This window comes from Pseudophryne corroboree, chromosome 7 (assembly GCF_028390025.1).
Source record: "Pseudophryne corroboree isolate aPseCor3 chromosome 7, aPseCor3.hap2, whole genome shotgun sequence".
NCBI classification, from domain to species: domain Eukaryota; kingdom Metazoa; phylum Chordata; class Amphibia; order Anura; family Myobatrachidae; genus Pseudophryne; species Pseudophryne corroboree.
Window position 1 is genome coordinate 81,232,702 of NC_086450.1, and position 16,393 is coordinate 81,249,094.

The 16,393-nt window shown below is 44.2% G+C and overlaps 1 protein-coding gene across 4 annotated transcripts in view; it reads left to right on the plus strand.

Annotated features, from left to right (window-relative positions):
* Positions 1-12,660, plus strand: part of CCDC141 (coiled-coil domain containing 141) — a 337,148-nt gene extending 324,488 nt beyond the window's left edge. For all 4 annotated transcript variants that reach the window (XM_063933345.1, XM_063933348.1, XM_063933346.1 and 1 more), the window contains one exon: positions 12,393-12,660. In XM_063933345.1, the coding sequence (XP_063789415.1) occupies positions 12,393-12,654 (262 nt within the window). In that variant the 3' untranslated portion in view covers positions 12,655-12,660. The remainder of the gene's footprint in view (positions 1-12,392) is intronic.
* The last annotated feature ends 3,733 nt before the right edge of the window (positions 12,661-16,393 follow it).

Consider the following 16,393-nt stretch of genomic DNA (forward strand, 5'->3'; position numbering starts at 1 on the left):
TGTTCTTCCCATTAGCCGAATCTGTGTTTTCTATATGGCTTATGATTCCTTACTATATGTCCCTTGGTCCCGTCGATGTGTTTAATAATGTGGCTTGTGTTTTCTGTCTAGGGGATCTATATAGACTATGTGTCCTACTACTCCTACAATCTCTGGCAAAATGCCCTTCCTTCCTACAAGTGTAACATATTATTGACCATTAGGGATCTGGGGTTTGGACTGATGGGTCTTTCCTGGATGTTCCAGTATACTTACCGTCCTCAACCTCTCCACCTGTTGTTCTCTGCACTTAGCACTATTCTTGTGATGTTCAATAGCACACTTATCTAAGATTAGCTACTGTGACCCCTTTCCAATTTTACAAAGAAGTCTGCACCCTGACACTCAATGCCTTACGGAGCCCGTCCATTTGCACAGAGACAGCCACCTCCCATTTGCCGAATTAGTGTTTACCAGTGGTCTTATCAAGATGGAGAGTATTCTATTACTGCAAGAGACAAAAAATAAATAAATAAATAAAATTTAACAAGCTTCTAGGTCATGCGAATTATTCATTCAATCCTTCTCATCCCGTATTAAGGGTCTGTACATGGTCCAACAAACATTTCCGAGCTCATCTTTACTAGGGGCATTACTAGTAGTGATGAGCGGGTTCGGTTCCTCGGAAACCGAACCCCACCGAACTTCACCCATTTTACACGGGTCCGAGGCATACTCGGATTCTCCCGTATGGCTCGGTTAACCCGAGTGCGCCCGAACGTCATCCTCCCGCTGTCGGATTCTCGCGAGATTCGGAATCTATACAAGCAGCCGCGCGTCGCCGCCATTTTCACTCGTACATTGGAAATGTTAGGGAGAGGACGTGGCTGGCGTCCTCTCCATTTATTAATAATATTTGTGCTTATTGCTTAATTGTGGGGACTGGAGAGCAGCTGTATTATATAGGAGGAGTACAGTGCAGAGTTTTGCTGACAGTGACCACCAGTATACGTTGTCTGCCTGAAAAACACTCCATATCTGTGCTCAGTGTGCTGCATATATCTGTGCTCACACTGCTTAATTGTGGGGACTGTGGAGCAGCTGTATTATATAGGAGGAGTACAGTGCAGAGTTTTGCTGACAGTGACCACCAGTATACGTTGTCTGCCTGAAAAACACTCCATATCTGTGCTCAATGTGCTGCATATATCTGTGCTCACACTGCTTAATTGTGGGGACTGGGGAGCAGCTGTATTATATAGGAGGAGTACAGTGCAGAGTTTTGCTGACAGTGACCACCAGTATACGTTGTCTGCCTGAAAAACACTCCATATCTGTGTTCAGTGTGCTGCATATATATGTGCTCACACTGCTTAATTGTGGGGACTGGGGAGCAGCTGTATTATATAGGCGGAGTACAGTGCAGAGTTTTGCTGACAGTGACCATCAGTATACGTTGTCTGCCTGAAAAACACTCCATATCTGTGCTCAGTGTGCTGCATATATCTGTGCTCACACTGCTTTATTGTGGGCACTGGGGACCACCAGTATATTATATAGGAGGAGTACAATGCAGAGTTTTGCTGACCAGTGACCACCAGTATACGTTGTCTGCCTGAAAAACACTCCATATCTGTGCTCAGTGTGCTGCATATATCTGTGCTCACACTGCTTTATTGTGGGCACTGGGGACCACCAGTATATTATATAGGAGGAGTACAGAGCAGAGTTTTGCTGACAGTGACCACCAGTATATATAGCAGTACGGTACGGAAGGCCACTGCTCTACCTACCTCTGTGTCGTCAAGTATACTATCCATCCATACCTGTGGTGCATTTCAGTTGTGCGCAGTATATATAGTAGTAGGCCATTGCTATTGATACTGGCATATAATTCCACACATTAAAAAATGGAGAACAAAAATGTGGAGGTTAAAATAGGGAAAGATCAAGATCCACTTCCACCTCGTGCTGAAGCTGCTGCCACTAGTCATGGCCGAGACGATGAAATGCCATCAACGTCGTCTGCCAAGGCCGATGCCCAATGTCATAGTAGAGAGCATGTAAAATCCAAAAAACAAAAGTTCAGTAAAATGAACCAAAAATCAAAATTGAAAGCGTCTGATGAGAAGCGTAAACTTGCCAATATGCCATTTACGACACGGAGTGGCAAGGAACGGCTGAGGCCCTGGCCTATGTTCATGGCTAGTGGTTCAGATTCACATGAGGATGGAAGCACTCATCCTCTCGCTAGAAAACTGCAGTGCCACTCCTAGATGGGCCAGGTGTTTGTGTCGGCCACGTGTGTCGCTTAGCTTAGTCACACAGCGACCTTGGTGCGCCTCTTTTTTTCTTTGCATCATGTGCTGTTTGGGGACAATTTTTTTGGAAGTGCCATCCTGCCTGACACTGCAGTGCCACTCCTAGATGGGCCAGGTGTTTGTGTCGGCCACTTGTGTCGCTTAGCTTAGTCACACAGCGACCTTGGTGTGCCTCTTTATTTCTTTGCATCATGTGCTGTTTGGGGACTATTTTTTTGAAGTGCCATCCTGCCTGACACTGCAGTGCCACTCCTAGATGGGCCAGGTGTTTTTGTCGGCCACTTGTGTCGCTTAGCTTAGCCATCCAGCGACCTCGGTGCAAATTTTAGGACTAAAAATAATATTGTGAGGTGTGAGGTGTTCAGAATAGACTGAAAATGAGTGGAAATTATGGTTATTGAGGTTAATAATACTATGGGATAAAAATGACCCCCAAACTCATGATTTAAGCTGTTTTTGAGGGTTTTTTGTAAAAAAAAAAAACCCGAATCCAAAACACACCCGAATCCGACAAAAAATTTTCAGGGAGGTTTTGCCAAAATGCATCCGAATCCAAAACACGGGCGCTGAACCGAATCCAAAACCAAAACACAAAACCCGAAAAATTTCCAGTGCACATCACTAATTACTAGGAATGAATACTTCTTATATGGTAACTGAAAGAAATACCCTGGGGTTACCTTGTCTCTGTCCGCTTTCCTACTGGCAAATACTAATGTGCGGACAGGTTTTTCTCCATTTCTGACGTTACTTTCTTGATTTTTTTTTTTTTTTTTTTGGGGGGGGGGGGGGGGGGGGGGTTTACTATATATGTACATGAATGATACCATACTTACCTGTTCCACTGGTCTCAGCCACTTCCCCCACAGGCTACTGCTCTTCTTTTACCGGTTGGATACTCCTCTGGGTACATGAGAATTGGCTGAAAACAATCAGGTCACCTTCTCCTCCTAAATAAAACGTCAACATTCATTAGTACATATATAGGTTACAGTCATATTTTTCATATTTTTATTATTTTCTATAGTTTGTATGCTGGCCGTAACTGCTTCCACATCTACATATGGCGGTGTACTTGCATTCTCTTTTTTTCTTCCTACTTGTTTATTGTTGCTACAAGTACAAACAGTTCTTATATTTTCATTCTTGTCTTATATGACTTTTGTTAGACATACCACCTGCAATACCTTAGGATCAAACTCACCAACCCCTCTTGCTGCCACAGGTTTAAACAATTTGTATGTCTGACCCTTTGTTTTTTGGATTTTATCAGACATATCCTTATCCTTAAGTTCTGCAATACCTCTGGTTCAAAGCTGCTCACCTTAGGGAATGGTACCCTATCTTTGTCAGTCATACACAACCATTCATTGCAAAAAGCCTCCGTGTGTGATCCATACTTTTCACACACAAATAATCAACCTTGCTGACTCTTTTGGTCGCAATTCTTCAGCCTGAACCCTAGCTACCAAACGCCCACTGCTTGTGCAATTGGATCCCATCGCTGACTTTTTGCCAATAAACGCAATCCCCAATGCACACCGCAGATAGACGGTGAAAGACACCTAGCGCTTTCACTCGCTCCTTCTCCGCTGAGTACCACGACTCACTCCAATAGTGACAACCGCGTACCCAGTGAGGCCTATCTAGTTTCTATTTACTGGAAGTGTTAGGAGTGACTTACCTTTTCCAGTAAATATCCGCCGCTGGAGATTTTCCTGAGAGAGACCAGCGAAAACTCCCTATACACTTATACACAAATCACGCTTGCGTATGCTCTATACAGCGCTAATGATACCGCGATTCTACGCAAAAGCTTGTAAAAGGGGTATCAAGTTGAGCTATATATTGCACCCACAAACGCGCCGTCCATTCGCACAGCGTATAGGTACTTGTTTCCTATCTGCCGTACGACCACGGGTCGATGTACAAACTGCGACCCTCAGCTCGGAGCGTAACAAAAAAACCTTTTTACTTTAATCACAATTCCCTATTATGCTCCTCTGCAAATCTCCTCACAATTTGCGTATTTCAAGCTATATTAACGTGAGTCAGCCGCCGCACGCCACCAAGCCTCCTCTTACTTGGTGTACCACGGGACCCGATTTCCAGAGTTCAAATCCACTCACTCCTATGTTCGCTCACTCAAATACACTTTGGTTTTTTCTGTACAGAAAATTTCAATTCATTCAGATAGGCAGCTTTACCCCAGAGGCAATACAGTTTAAAAAAACGTTTTATACTAATCTGCTTTAGAAACTGGGTAGTTTTGTGCTATTGTATTAAATGTCTACTATCCCACCTTTGAACTAAACGACACTGGGGGTAATTCCAAGTTGATCGCAGCATGACATTTTTTAGCAGTTGGGCAAAACCATGTGCACTGCAGGGGGGACAGATATAACATGTGCAGAGAGAGTTAGATTTGGGTGTGGTGTGTTCAATCTGCAATCTAAATTGCAGTGTAAAAATAAAGCAGCCAGTATTTACCCTGCACAGAAACAAAATAACCCACCCAAATCTAACTCTGCAAATGTTATATCTGCCTCCTCTGCAGTGCACATGGTTTTGCCCAATTGCTAAAAAATTTCCTGCTGTGATCAACTTGGAATTACCCGCACTATTGTATAATTTGTACTTAGCATACCGTGCGTGTCTCTTATGCTGCATGCGCAGTCCTTTACTTAGTCCGAGACACGTGTACAAAACCGTACGTCCGCAATAAACCAATTTCCACAACTCTATACTATACTATAAATGTGAACAATAGTAATTACTACTGCCCACTAGACACAACTTGTTCTGTATAAACTTTTATGCAGACCTGCGTTTGTGTCTTTACACTTACTTCCTTAAAATACTGTTATTTCAAATGTACCTATATAGCAACAAATGTATCCTATTTCACACAGATCTATAATGACTCTAGCAATAATCAATAATTTAAATATGATTCAGATTGGATAGCTATCTTGCAGAACATACACTGATATAAATATACACATAATTATAATAATATTATATATATGTACCATTCACTGGTCTCCTAAGAGACACCTTACCTCTTATTTGCATATCAAAGCTATTTGCTTTTCCACTGCTAAGAAAAAGCAGTTACACAGGTTAATTTGCATTTCAATGGCTATCTTATAGCAAACAGAGAGTTAACTAAATCCTGGGAAAGAAGAAGAAAAAAAAAGTTTTTGTTTTATTCCCTTCAATTTCTTACAGCAAGCCAAGCATTTATCTTACCATTTACTCTCACTAGGCCCAATTGAAACTATTTGTAATTGACTATGGCATGGGTTAAATAAATGCATTGGTAACTCATAAATGGTGTTTGATGTGACCAAGGAAAGCTGATTGTTCTGAGCAGAGTGAAAATCAGCTATTTAGAAAATGACCTTCCTAAAATGGCCACTGCTCCTCCCCCTTCCACATCCATGAGGTTTACACAAAATGGTGGACAGGCCATGTGGTTAGTCCAAAATGGAGGACAGACCATGCGGCTTCCTTTGTCACAAAGAAATCACACATTGGCCCTCATTCCGAGTTGTTCGCTCGTTCTTTTTCATCGCATCGCAGTGAAAATCCGCTTAGTACGCATGCGCAAAGTTCGCACTGCGACTGCGCCAAGTAACTTTACTATGAAGAAAGTATTTTTACTCACGGCTTTTTCTTCGCTCCGGCGATCGTAATGTGATTGACAGGAAATGGGTGTTACTGGGCGGAAACACGGCGTTTCAGGGGCGTGTGGCTGAAAACGCTACCGTTTCCGGAAAAAACGCAGGAGTGGCCGGGGAAACGGTGGGAGTGCCTGGGCGAACGCTGGGTGTGTTTGTGACGTCAACCAGGAACGACAAGCACTGAAATGATCGCACAGGCAGAGTAAGTCTGGAGCTACTCAGAAACTGCTAAGTAGTTAGTAATCGCAATATTGCGAATACATCGGTCGCAATTTTAAGAAGCTAAGATTCACTCCCAGTAGGCGGCGGCTTAGCGTGTGTAACTCTGCAAAATTCGCCTTGCGACCGATCAACTCGGAATGAGGGCCATTATACAAGCACCAGAAGTTATTAAAAAAAAACTATATCAAGGCTATGCAGCAACTTTTAAATGTACTTTTTAAACCTAATTAACAGATAAACAATCCAATCTGAATCAAACACAATATGACTTATTTGAACTTTGTTTTGCAACAATAAAAATACATTTTAGCATCTTAAATTATTATGAGAAACGCATTGTCCCTTGAAATTTCATATAATTGGCTTACTGATAACACAACAATACACGTGGATGTTATTTTCATCAGCTTCGCGATGCGTCCATCGGAGCCGGTCGATTACAGCCGCGTTTGTAATGTACAGTGCATCATTAAGACCCTGATATCGCGGACCAGCCCCCATCTGTAAATGCCAAATTGCTTTCTCACAAATATTTAAAATGCCCGCTCTAATATATATTGTAAATGCCTGCACATCTTATTACCATGTGCCATGAATTTATTTATTTATTTATTACCAGTTATTTATATAGCGCATACATATTCCGCAGCGCTTTCCAGAGAATATTTGGCCATTCACATCAGTCCCTGCCCCAGTGGAGCTTACAATCTATATTCCCTACCACATGTACACGCACACACATTCATGCTACGGTTAATTTTGTTGGGATCCAATTAACCTACCAGTATATTTTTGGATTGTGGGAGGAAACCGGAGTACCCGGAGGAAACCCACGCAAGTACGGGGAGAATATACAAACTCCACACAGTTGGGCCATGGTGGGAATCAAACCCATGACCTCAGTGCTGTGAGGCAGTAATGCTAACCATTACACCATCCGTACTGCACTATACATAGCAAAACACTGCATCCCATAAGAGAAAACAATACACCCACACATTATCTGAGTTCCAAAGCTCATTGATGTATATATTTGTTAAAAGTTTTAAAAGGATATGGATTCAATATATTACAAAGTACAGTATACCTATAGTTACAACTCATACAGTAAGCAGTTAATACATACAGTTACATGAAGTTACATTTATAGTTACAGGTACAGTTACATACAGTTACAGTTACATGCCAGCATACAATACCATTCCCTCAATGTATCTTATATCTCTCTCTCTCTGTTAAAGTAATGCTGGGACTCCATCTTCCTCTGAGACCAAAACAGGAACTGCCTTCCTGTGTGGTCAGCAATGTGTTATCTAGTTTTGGGGGAGGGAACTCTCTCTCTCTCATTCATGATGAGTCACTAGTCTCTTTGTATATGCTAATCAGGTTCAGCCTTGAAGACATCCAAAGGGGCTGGCCTGAGCTTCCTGTCCACTGTCCTAATAAGAGTGATTTTTAGCTTTCATACATGTAATCATAACTATTTGTTGCAATGTCCTATAACTTAATAACAAGTATCAAATTAATCTACACATTAATCTGGTTGCTTTAATAGTAAATATGACAGGTCTATCTTGTTTCGTTCAAATAATACACATACATGACTTTACTTCACTATATAAAATTTTAAATCATCATGATGTCTGGCGCTTGATATTATTATAATTATGTACTGTATGAAATAAGTGTTGAATCCATCTCTGTGGCATGTCCGTGTAAATGCGTGTGTTACCATATATTGCTGTGCTCGCTGCGCGTATTTGCAAGAATAGAGACTCATAATGTGTGTAGTTTGTATGTTCTCTTTATGTAATATTTTTTACTTTGACATAGCTCCCAGATATGGAGCAAAGAAGTGAGCTCCAATTTGGGGAGTTCTAGAACATTCCCTTCCAGGCTAATATTAGGAGCACTCACATCCAGATCCTTCCCGGAGTACTGGCAGGATACCAGGATAAATACAGGATGATAGTGGCTACAGATGAATAATATATACTGCCAACAGAATCAGTATGATTTACCGGCGGGTGCTTTGTCATGCTGCGGGCTAGGTGGCTTGCTGTGCTTGCCACAGGGTCTATTCCCACTCTATGGGTGTGGTGGACACCCACGAGTGGGAATAGTTCTGTTGCGCCATGATTCCAGCTGATGGCATTGCCGGCTGGCGGGATTCTGGCGTCTATATTCTGATTACTGGGATTCCGACAGCCATTAAATTAAACACATCCCATTTCGAGCTTCATGCTTAATGCACGTAAGCCAGCTCTTCATACAACCCTGAGGAAGAGCTTGGGTATGTCTATGGAATATACCTCAAACTTTCTGTACGATGTATTTCTTTTTTCTCTGTTTTGGAAAAAAATATTGTGGAGTTTGGCATTAGCATGGAGTTTTGTGTATTACTACAAGAAAATAGATATTATTAAAACTTTGGAGAAAGAAATAGGAGTGGACGGTTTCTTGTATTGGACTATTTAATACTATTTAATAGTGTACGTGCATTTTTCAGGGCCCCATACACTAGAACGATCTCTTGTCGGAGGTGATCGCAGGCGTTCACCCCGGCAGCCTCCCTGGGGGCAAGATCGGCCAAGATACATTGGATGCTGCCCATTTGCATGCAATATATCTCTGGCGATCCTGGGCGATCCCAAGCCATGCCCCCAGGTCGGACCAGATTGAATGTGCAGCACATTCAATCTGGAGGATCTGATCCGATGCTCACGGGAACGCGCATTGGATTGGCTCGATTTGGGAACACCTCTAAAATGCCCGATTTCAGCCGATATATCGTGCCGAATGCCCGAATTGGGCTGAAATCGGGCATTATCGTTCTAGTGTATGGGGCCCTTTAAGGGAAGTGATTTTTACTGTATGTGCATTTTTAAAGGGATGACCAGGAGCACACTTTATTGTTTGTCACTTGTTTATGCCTGGAGTCATAATAAGCGAAAGTGATGGATAAAACTGGATTTACAGACTTGAGAAATTAGTTTCCCTGGATTAGTGATGCCAAGATTAGAGAAGGTATTTTTGTAGGCCCTCAAATTAGGAAATTGAAGGATAGTTGAATGAAGTTGAAGAAGGTTCTTATGGGGAGTCACAAGGCCAAAACCTATTCTGCCATAGTGGGTGACCTGTTTACATCTTACAAAGCAGTGTGGGGCAATATGTCATTTCCTCGACTCGCACATGGGTGCGCTCAGTGGCGGATCTTGCCACGGGCAAGCAGTACTTTTGCCCGGGGCGCTGCACTATGGCAAGATCCGCCACTGTGCCCCCCGCTGGTCCCCCACTTTGAAGGGAACCAGACGCATAGCGTCTAGTTTCCCTTCATGGAGAGGACCTGTGCTGTGCGGTGCGCGATGACGTCATCGTGCACCGCACAGCAAAGGTCCTCTCCATGAATAGAAACTAGACGCTATGACGTCCTCGCGCACCGACCGCACAGCAAAGGTCCTCTCCATGAAGGGAAACTAGACGCTATGCGTCTAGTTTCTCTTCATGGAGAGGACCTTTGCTGTGCGGTGCGCGAAGACGTCATCGCGCACTGCACAATATAGTGGCACAGACACTAGGGGTCATAATTGACCTCTAGTGTCTATGCTGTGCTATGGGAGAGACATAATGACGTCTCTCCCATAGATCCGAGGACTGGAGAAGAGCGGCGCCGGCGGAGGAGGAGGTCTGGAATCAGGAGCGGGGATTGTAAGTATACTTTTATTTTATTTTTATTTTTCTTCCAGCTGCGCTACAGGGGCACAAATGGGGGCGTAACTGACCATGCCCCCATATGAAGCCACGCCCCTATTTTTGCCCGGGGCGCCACAAGGGCAAGAACCAGCCCTGGGTGCGCTGAGCGGTGATGACTGTGAGCATTTTCATATGGACACAGAGAAGCATTACGAAGGCAAGTGGAGCTCCAATTTGGTGGTTGATGACCAGGGACGTGCAGCCAGGAGAGGCAGCGGAGGCAGTGCCTTCCCTGTGATTAATTATTAAAATAATACAAATAAGATACTTGTGTTACATATTCTGTGTTATAAGTATCGTCTTTATTTTATTCTAATAATTTTAACTCCTTAAATTAGTTTGTGGGGCACTGATAGTAGTACCTCTCGTAGACAATGGGTACAGGAAAGAGCGGGGGGGGGGGGGGGGAGCACTGGACCCATTAAAAAAATTCTAAAAGCAGCACTTATACAAGTGCTTCGCTGACAGGGACACCACCCCCATGTCAGCAAAGCAGCTGTGCTTGGACAGCGGATCCAGTGCTAGATTCGCTGTCCAATTACCCATATGCAGCGCGATGGGTGGAAGTGGCGGCGGGACCCGGCAGTGACTGGTGTTGGAGCTGTCCCGGGCTCCTGGCTACAGCAGCGGTGGAATGAGGAGCGGTGGCCCTGAAGGCGGTAGCGGTGGGAGGCAGCGGAGGCCAGCGCTCTTCCCTCTCCTTCCTCCGCCCTCTTAGCCAACAGCAGCGCCTACACTGTCCGCCTACTATATATATATATATATCTCAATCAGTGCCTCCCCAGCCTCGGGTTAGATTTTGAATAAGTATATATGGATTTAAAAAAAATTGTAGGTCTCTCAGAAACTTACATAATAAAAAAAATTCACAAACATATTTAAATTCAGCACAAAAAAATTGCTTAAAGGATCCGATATTTTCATCTTTGGCACATCTGTCACTGACCTCAATAATCCTACTGTGGCATTGGTCACGTTCTAACTAAGGAGATGTTGCCCACAGTAACGAATCAGATCCCAGCAATTATTTATCTAGTTACAGTGATGGCTAACCTTGACAGTCCAGCTGTTGTTGATCTACACATCCCAGCTGTCACCTACCTGGCAGTGGTGTATCCAGCAGCATTTTCGATGGAGGCATCCGATGAGCAGTGTTCTAGTGAGTACTACTCTCCCCCTAACCCTAATTTCTATCCTATCCGTCCCCCTAGTGTCTAACCCGTGACCTCTCCCCCTCCCCCCACAGCCTAACACTGACCTCTGTGCAGTGCCTAACCCTAACACTCCCAGCGGCGCCCAAACCTAAGTTTTGGCATTCTAAGCATGTCAACATTTCACATGTTGACATTCTGGTGCCTATCGACATGTTGAACTCTGTTGATATTCTAGTGTTGACACTGTGGTGTCGACATTATGAGTGTACCGTATTCTTAACTGTCTCACAACAAAATACAGGAAATGTATGACAGGCTAGAGCATGGGTCTGCAACCTGTGGCCTTCCAGCTGCTATGGAACTACACATCCCAGCATGCCCTGCCACAGTTTTGCTATTAAGGTATGCTGACACTGAGGCAGGGCATGCTGGCATGTGTAGTTCCACAGCAGCTGGAGGGCCACAGGTTGAAGACCCCTGGGCTAGAGGCTCTGTATCTTTCATGCAATGTAACATCAGGTAGAAATAACAGTGGACCCCTCCTGCTGCATTCTGAGCAAATCACTTCTACATTTAGCCATGGGGTAATCCTGGCGATGTCGTGGTGCACCAGCGTGACTTCCCTATATGGTGGGCAGCCAAATAGGGGTATAGAGGAGGTCTTGCTTAGTTCTTCCCTGCCAGGAATACTATTAAATGCAGAGTTACCAGACTCTAATAGCAGCTTGCATATAGACTGTACAAGGTCACCCTCAAATTAAATATATTTGTAAATAAATAAAAAGTTTTTTGTTAATAAAGTTTTTTAAAAATATATATTAAAAAAATGTCTTACATCCCACCTACTGTATACCTAGACTACAATTTATGCATTACATTTTACACATCCATTTTGCATGATTGTCATACGCTCCTCAGAATATGGGGTTTGATGGCCAGGGGGTCTATTTATTAAGCCTTGGAGAGAGATAAAGTGGATGGAGATAAAGTACCAACCAGCTACTAACTGTCATTTTTCAAACACAGCCTGCTGTAACATGGCAGTTAGGAGCTGATTGGCTGTTACTTTATCTCCATCCACTTTACCTCTCTCCAAGGCTTAGTACATAGACTCCTATAGCTTGTAAAATTAATTTCAAATTTGCATCTGTAAATTAATTTGTCTGAAAATCATGAATGTATGAAAAAAAATATATATATTTTTCCCCCTAATTAAAGCACGACCTGTGGTATTTTTTCAGTAAGAGCCTCATACAAATACTAACTCTCTTGTTTAGGTACAGGAAGGACACGAAACACTCTACGGATGATCACCTACTGAGCCGCGAGAGAGACACCAGTCATACCCTGATTATACGAGAAGTCTGTAAGAAAGATCTTGGTCAATACATAGGCCACACCTCAATCTATAAAGCCACCATCACCAAGGATGGGGATGGCAAGTTGGCAAGAAGCAGGCCACCCATTTCAGAAGTCGACTGGATAACGTTGCTTGCCATCTATGTCTGTGTGTCAGTAATATATTGGCTACTTTCATAGAAATGACTTACATGAGTTGGGTGTTATTCATTAAATTGATTTTCAGATGTGCACTACCTACTAAGAGGTTGGCACATTTTTGGGCATAAGCATATTTTTGGGGGATCAAATTGTACTTTTTTGTACTGTTCACGCACACAGAAGTTCTTATGCATCGATCTGTACGTTCTTTTATATTTGCTTTTATGTTTCCTTACACTTACGGAGGCGGTGTCCAAGCAATGACCAAGTAGGTAGTAGTAGTGGGTGTTCATGCAAATGCGGACCACAACAAAGATGCATGTGATACCTGTCTGGAAGGGTAACTCTTAAGGCCCATAAACAATTGCCGATAAAATGAGCGCCGTCGCTCATTTTCCCCCTCCCTGAGCGACGTCACTCATTTTATCAACAAGTGTGTATGCCGCCAGCAACGACCGATGCGCGGCCCCGCGGGTCGGCAACAATCGTCGCTGTCGCCAGTGCATGCATGCAGGATCTGGACTGTCGTCCACGACCTGCATGTAGGGCTGGCGGAGGTGTGACGTCACTGAGCGATATGAGCGGTCATATCCCTCAGTGGTTACAGTCAGCCACCGACCAGCCAGCCGGGGAGGGGAAGCATTAGACGACGTCGCTCACAGAGTGACGTCGTCTAATGTGTACGGACCTTTACAGGTGCTCATCCACATCAGGGCAACATCTGTAATGATGAGAGTTACGATGAGCTGCAGTCGCTTCTGATTGACGCTGCAACCTATTCACAGTATTAGTTCATTTTATTAACAGTTTTTTATATAGCGCACACATATTCATCAGCGGTGTACAGAAAATATTTGGCCATTTGCTCCCTGCCCTAGTGTAGCGTACAATCTATATTCCCTACTACATGTAAAACACACATACACATTGGGGTTCTTTTTTTTTTTCTGGAGCTATTTATCCCACCAGTACATGTTTGGAGTGTGGAACCGGAGCACTCGGAGGAAATCCACTCAAGCACGGAGAGAATATACAAACTCCACACAGTTAGAACTGTAAAGGGAATGGAGCCCATGGCCTCAGTGCTGTGAGGCAGTAATGCTAACCATTACATCACTTGGTAGTAGATCCCCACTAGGTTTTTTTTAAAGGGGAAAACAACAGATATTTGTATTTAATTTGACTAGTATTTTATTTTGAATTGAGTCTTTATTTGTATTTGACAAATTAGTATTTATTACTAACACTTATGTATAAGATAATTCATTACTTTATTGTATACTAATCGGTTACTTAAATGTTAGCATCTACAAACACTGTGTGAAGCCCAGGGCCGGATTAAGGGCCATGTGGGCCTGGAGCTGAAAATGTGAAAGGGCCTATTGTGAAAAGTGAAGGAGCTGTGTGAGTGTGATCAGTGCTGTGTGGGTGTGATCAGTGATGTGTGAGTGTGATCAGTGCTGTCTGGGTGTGATCAGTGCTGTCTGGGTGTGATCAGTGCTGTGAGTGTGATCAGTGCAGTGTGGGTGATCAGTGCAGTGTGGGTGTGATCAGTGCTGTGTGGGTGTGATCAGTGATGTGTGAGTGTGATCAGTGCTGTGTGTGTGTGATCAGTGCTGTGTGAGTGTGCTCAGTGCTGTCTGGGTGTGATCAGTGATGTGTGAGTGTGATCAGTGCTGTGTGAGTGTGATCAGTGCTGTGTGGGTGTGATCAGTGCTGTGTGGGTGTGATCAGTGCTGTGTGGGTGCGCTCAGTGCTGTGTGAGTGTGATCAGTGCTGTGTGGGTGTGATCAGTGCTGTGTGGGTGCGATCAGTGCTGTGTGAGTGTGATCAGTGCTGTGTGGGTGTGATCAGTGCTGTCTGGGTGTGATCAGTGATGTGTGAGTGTGATCAGTGCTGTGAGTGTGATCAGTGCTGTGTGGGTGTGATCGGTGCTACGTAGGTGCGATCAGTGCTGTGTGGGTGCGATCAGTGCTGTGTGAGTGCGATCAGTGCTGTGTGAGTGCGATCAGTGCTGTGTGAGTGCGATCAGTGCTGTGTGTGAGTGCGATCAGTGCTGTGTGAGTGTGATCAGTGCTGTGTGTGTGTGTGTGTGTGTGTGTGTGTGTGTGTGTGTGTGTGTGTGTGTGTGTGTGTGTGTGTGTGATCAGTGCTGTGTGAGTGTGATCAGTGCTGTGTGGGTGTGATCAGTGCTGTGATGGTGTGTACACATAATTTATTATGAGCAACAATGTAAAAAAATATGTAAAAGTATAAAAATTGCATCATTTTGTGAGGGAAACAAAAATACACTCATGATTTATGACCAGTTGGTAGCTGGTCACTATCATGTAGTCATGATGATGGGCCTATTTTGATGTGGAGGCCTGGAGCGGTAGCTCCATCCACTCCATTGTTAATATGGCCATGGTCAAGCCACATCTCTGGACCTAAATCAGGCACTGGCGGAGAGAGGGGGTGGGTGCAGGTACTAATTACCCGGTCCTGAGCTTATAGGAGAGACCCAGCAGGGGCCCGGTACCACCTCCTTGCCTCCTTTTCCCTGATGTGGGTCCTTCCTCCTCCTTTCTAGTGGAAAATGCTCCATCTTCCCGAATATCACTGGGAACAAGAATAAGGCACTGATATATATTTTTGTAGGTTACTTGACCACGTCCCCGATCAGGCCATGCCTCCTTCATCAGTACCTGGGCCTGGAGCCGCTCTCTAAAAAAAACAGGCACATGTACTACTGTTTTTTCATGGTGTCAACCTGCTGCATACCAGGCCTAATACAAACCTGATCGCAGCAGCAAGTTTTTCGCTAATGGGCAAAACCATGTGCCCTGCATGGAAGAGGGGGGGGGGGGGGGGGGGGGGGGGGCAGATATAACATGTGCGGAGAGGGTTAGATTTGGATGGGGTCTGTTCAAACTGAAATCTAAATTGCAGTATAAAAATAAAGCAGGCAGTACTATTTACCCTGCACAGAAACAAAATGACCCACCCAAATCTAACTCTCCCTGCACTGTTATATCTGCCCCCCCCGCCCCCCCCCCCCCCCCCCCCCCGCAGTGCACATGGTTTTGCCCATTAGAGGTCAAATTTGCTGCTGTGAGCAGGTCTGAATTAGGCTCACTGTATACTGTCAGTGGTGGATTTCATGCCTAGGGGTGCCACTTTCTGGATGGCGGCACAGCACACTCCCCTGCATGACAGCCCTGATGTGCCGCTGGCCAGATGAGACCAGGTGATATCCTTTTTTTGTACTTACAACTTCTTCTTTTTTTTGGGGGGGGGGGGAGAAGAGGGAGCAATGGGTAGTAAATTGTGGTGCAGGAGATGGTGGGGATGAGTATGGGGCTAATTTGGCGGTCTGGAGGTATTGCGTCTGGCCCCGGCATGATGGGGGCGGGGTAGGAGGGAAGGGGGGGCTATATAGGGGGCCACCAACACTGTTGTGTCTAGGGACAATTAACAGGAAAAAACTAAAACCAATAGTGAACAATATACAATTATTCTCTAGCTCAATGCACGAAGAAACTGTTGTCCATAGGAAACAAGCATGCTGTTAGTATACTTTTAATAAAGCAAAATATTTCCTAGCTACGCTGACTTGCGGCATGCATATATTTCCAACCTAATTATATCCAATCCTTTAATGTAGATAGTCTGTACTTGGAAGGTCTTCTGCTAAAGATCCTTTCTCACCAAGTTAATACTTAGTCTGCTGGTTTATTTTGTAGTCTGCCACGCAGAAAGAAAGTTAGTGGTTAATTTGCCAAACATAAAATTTTAG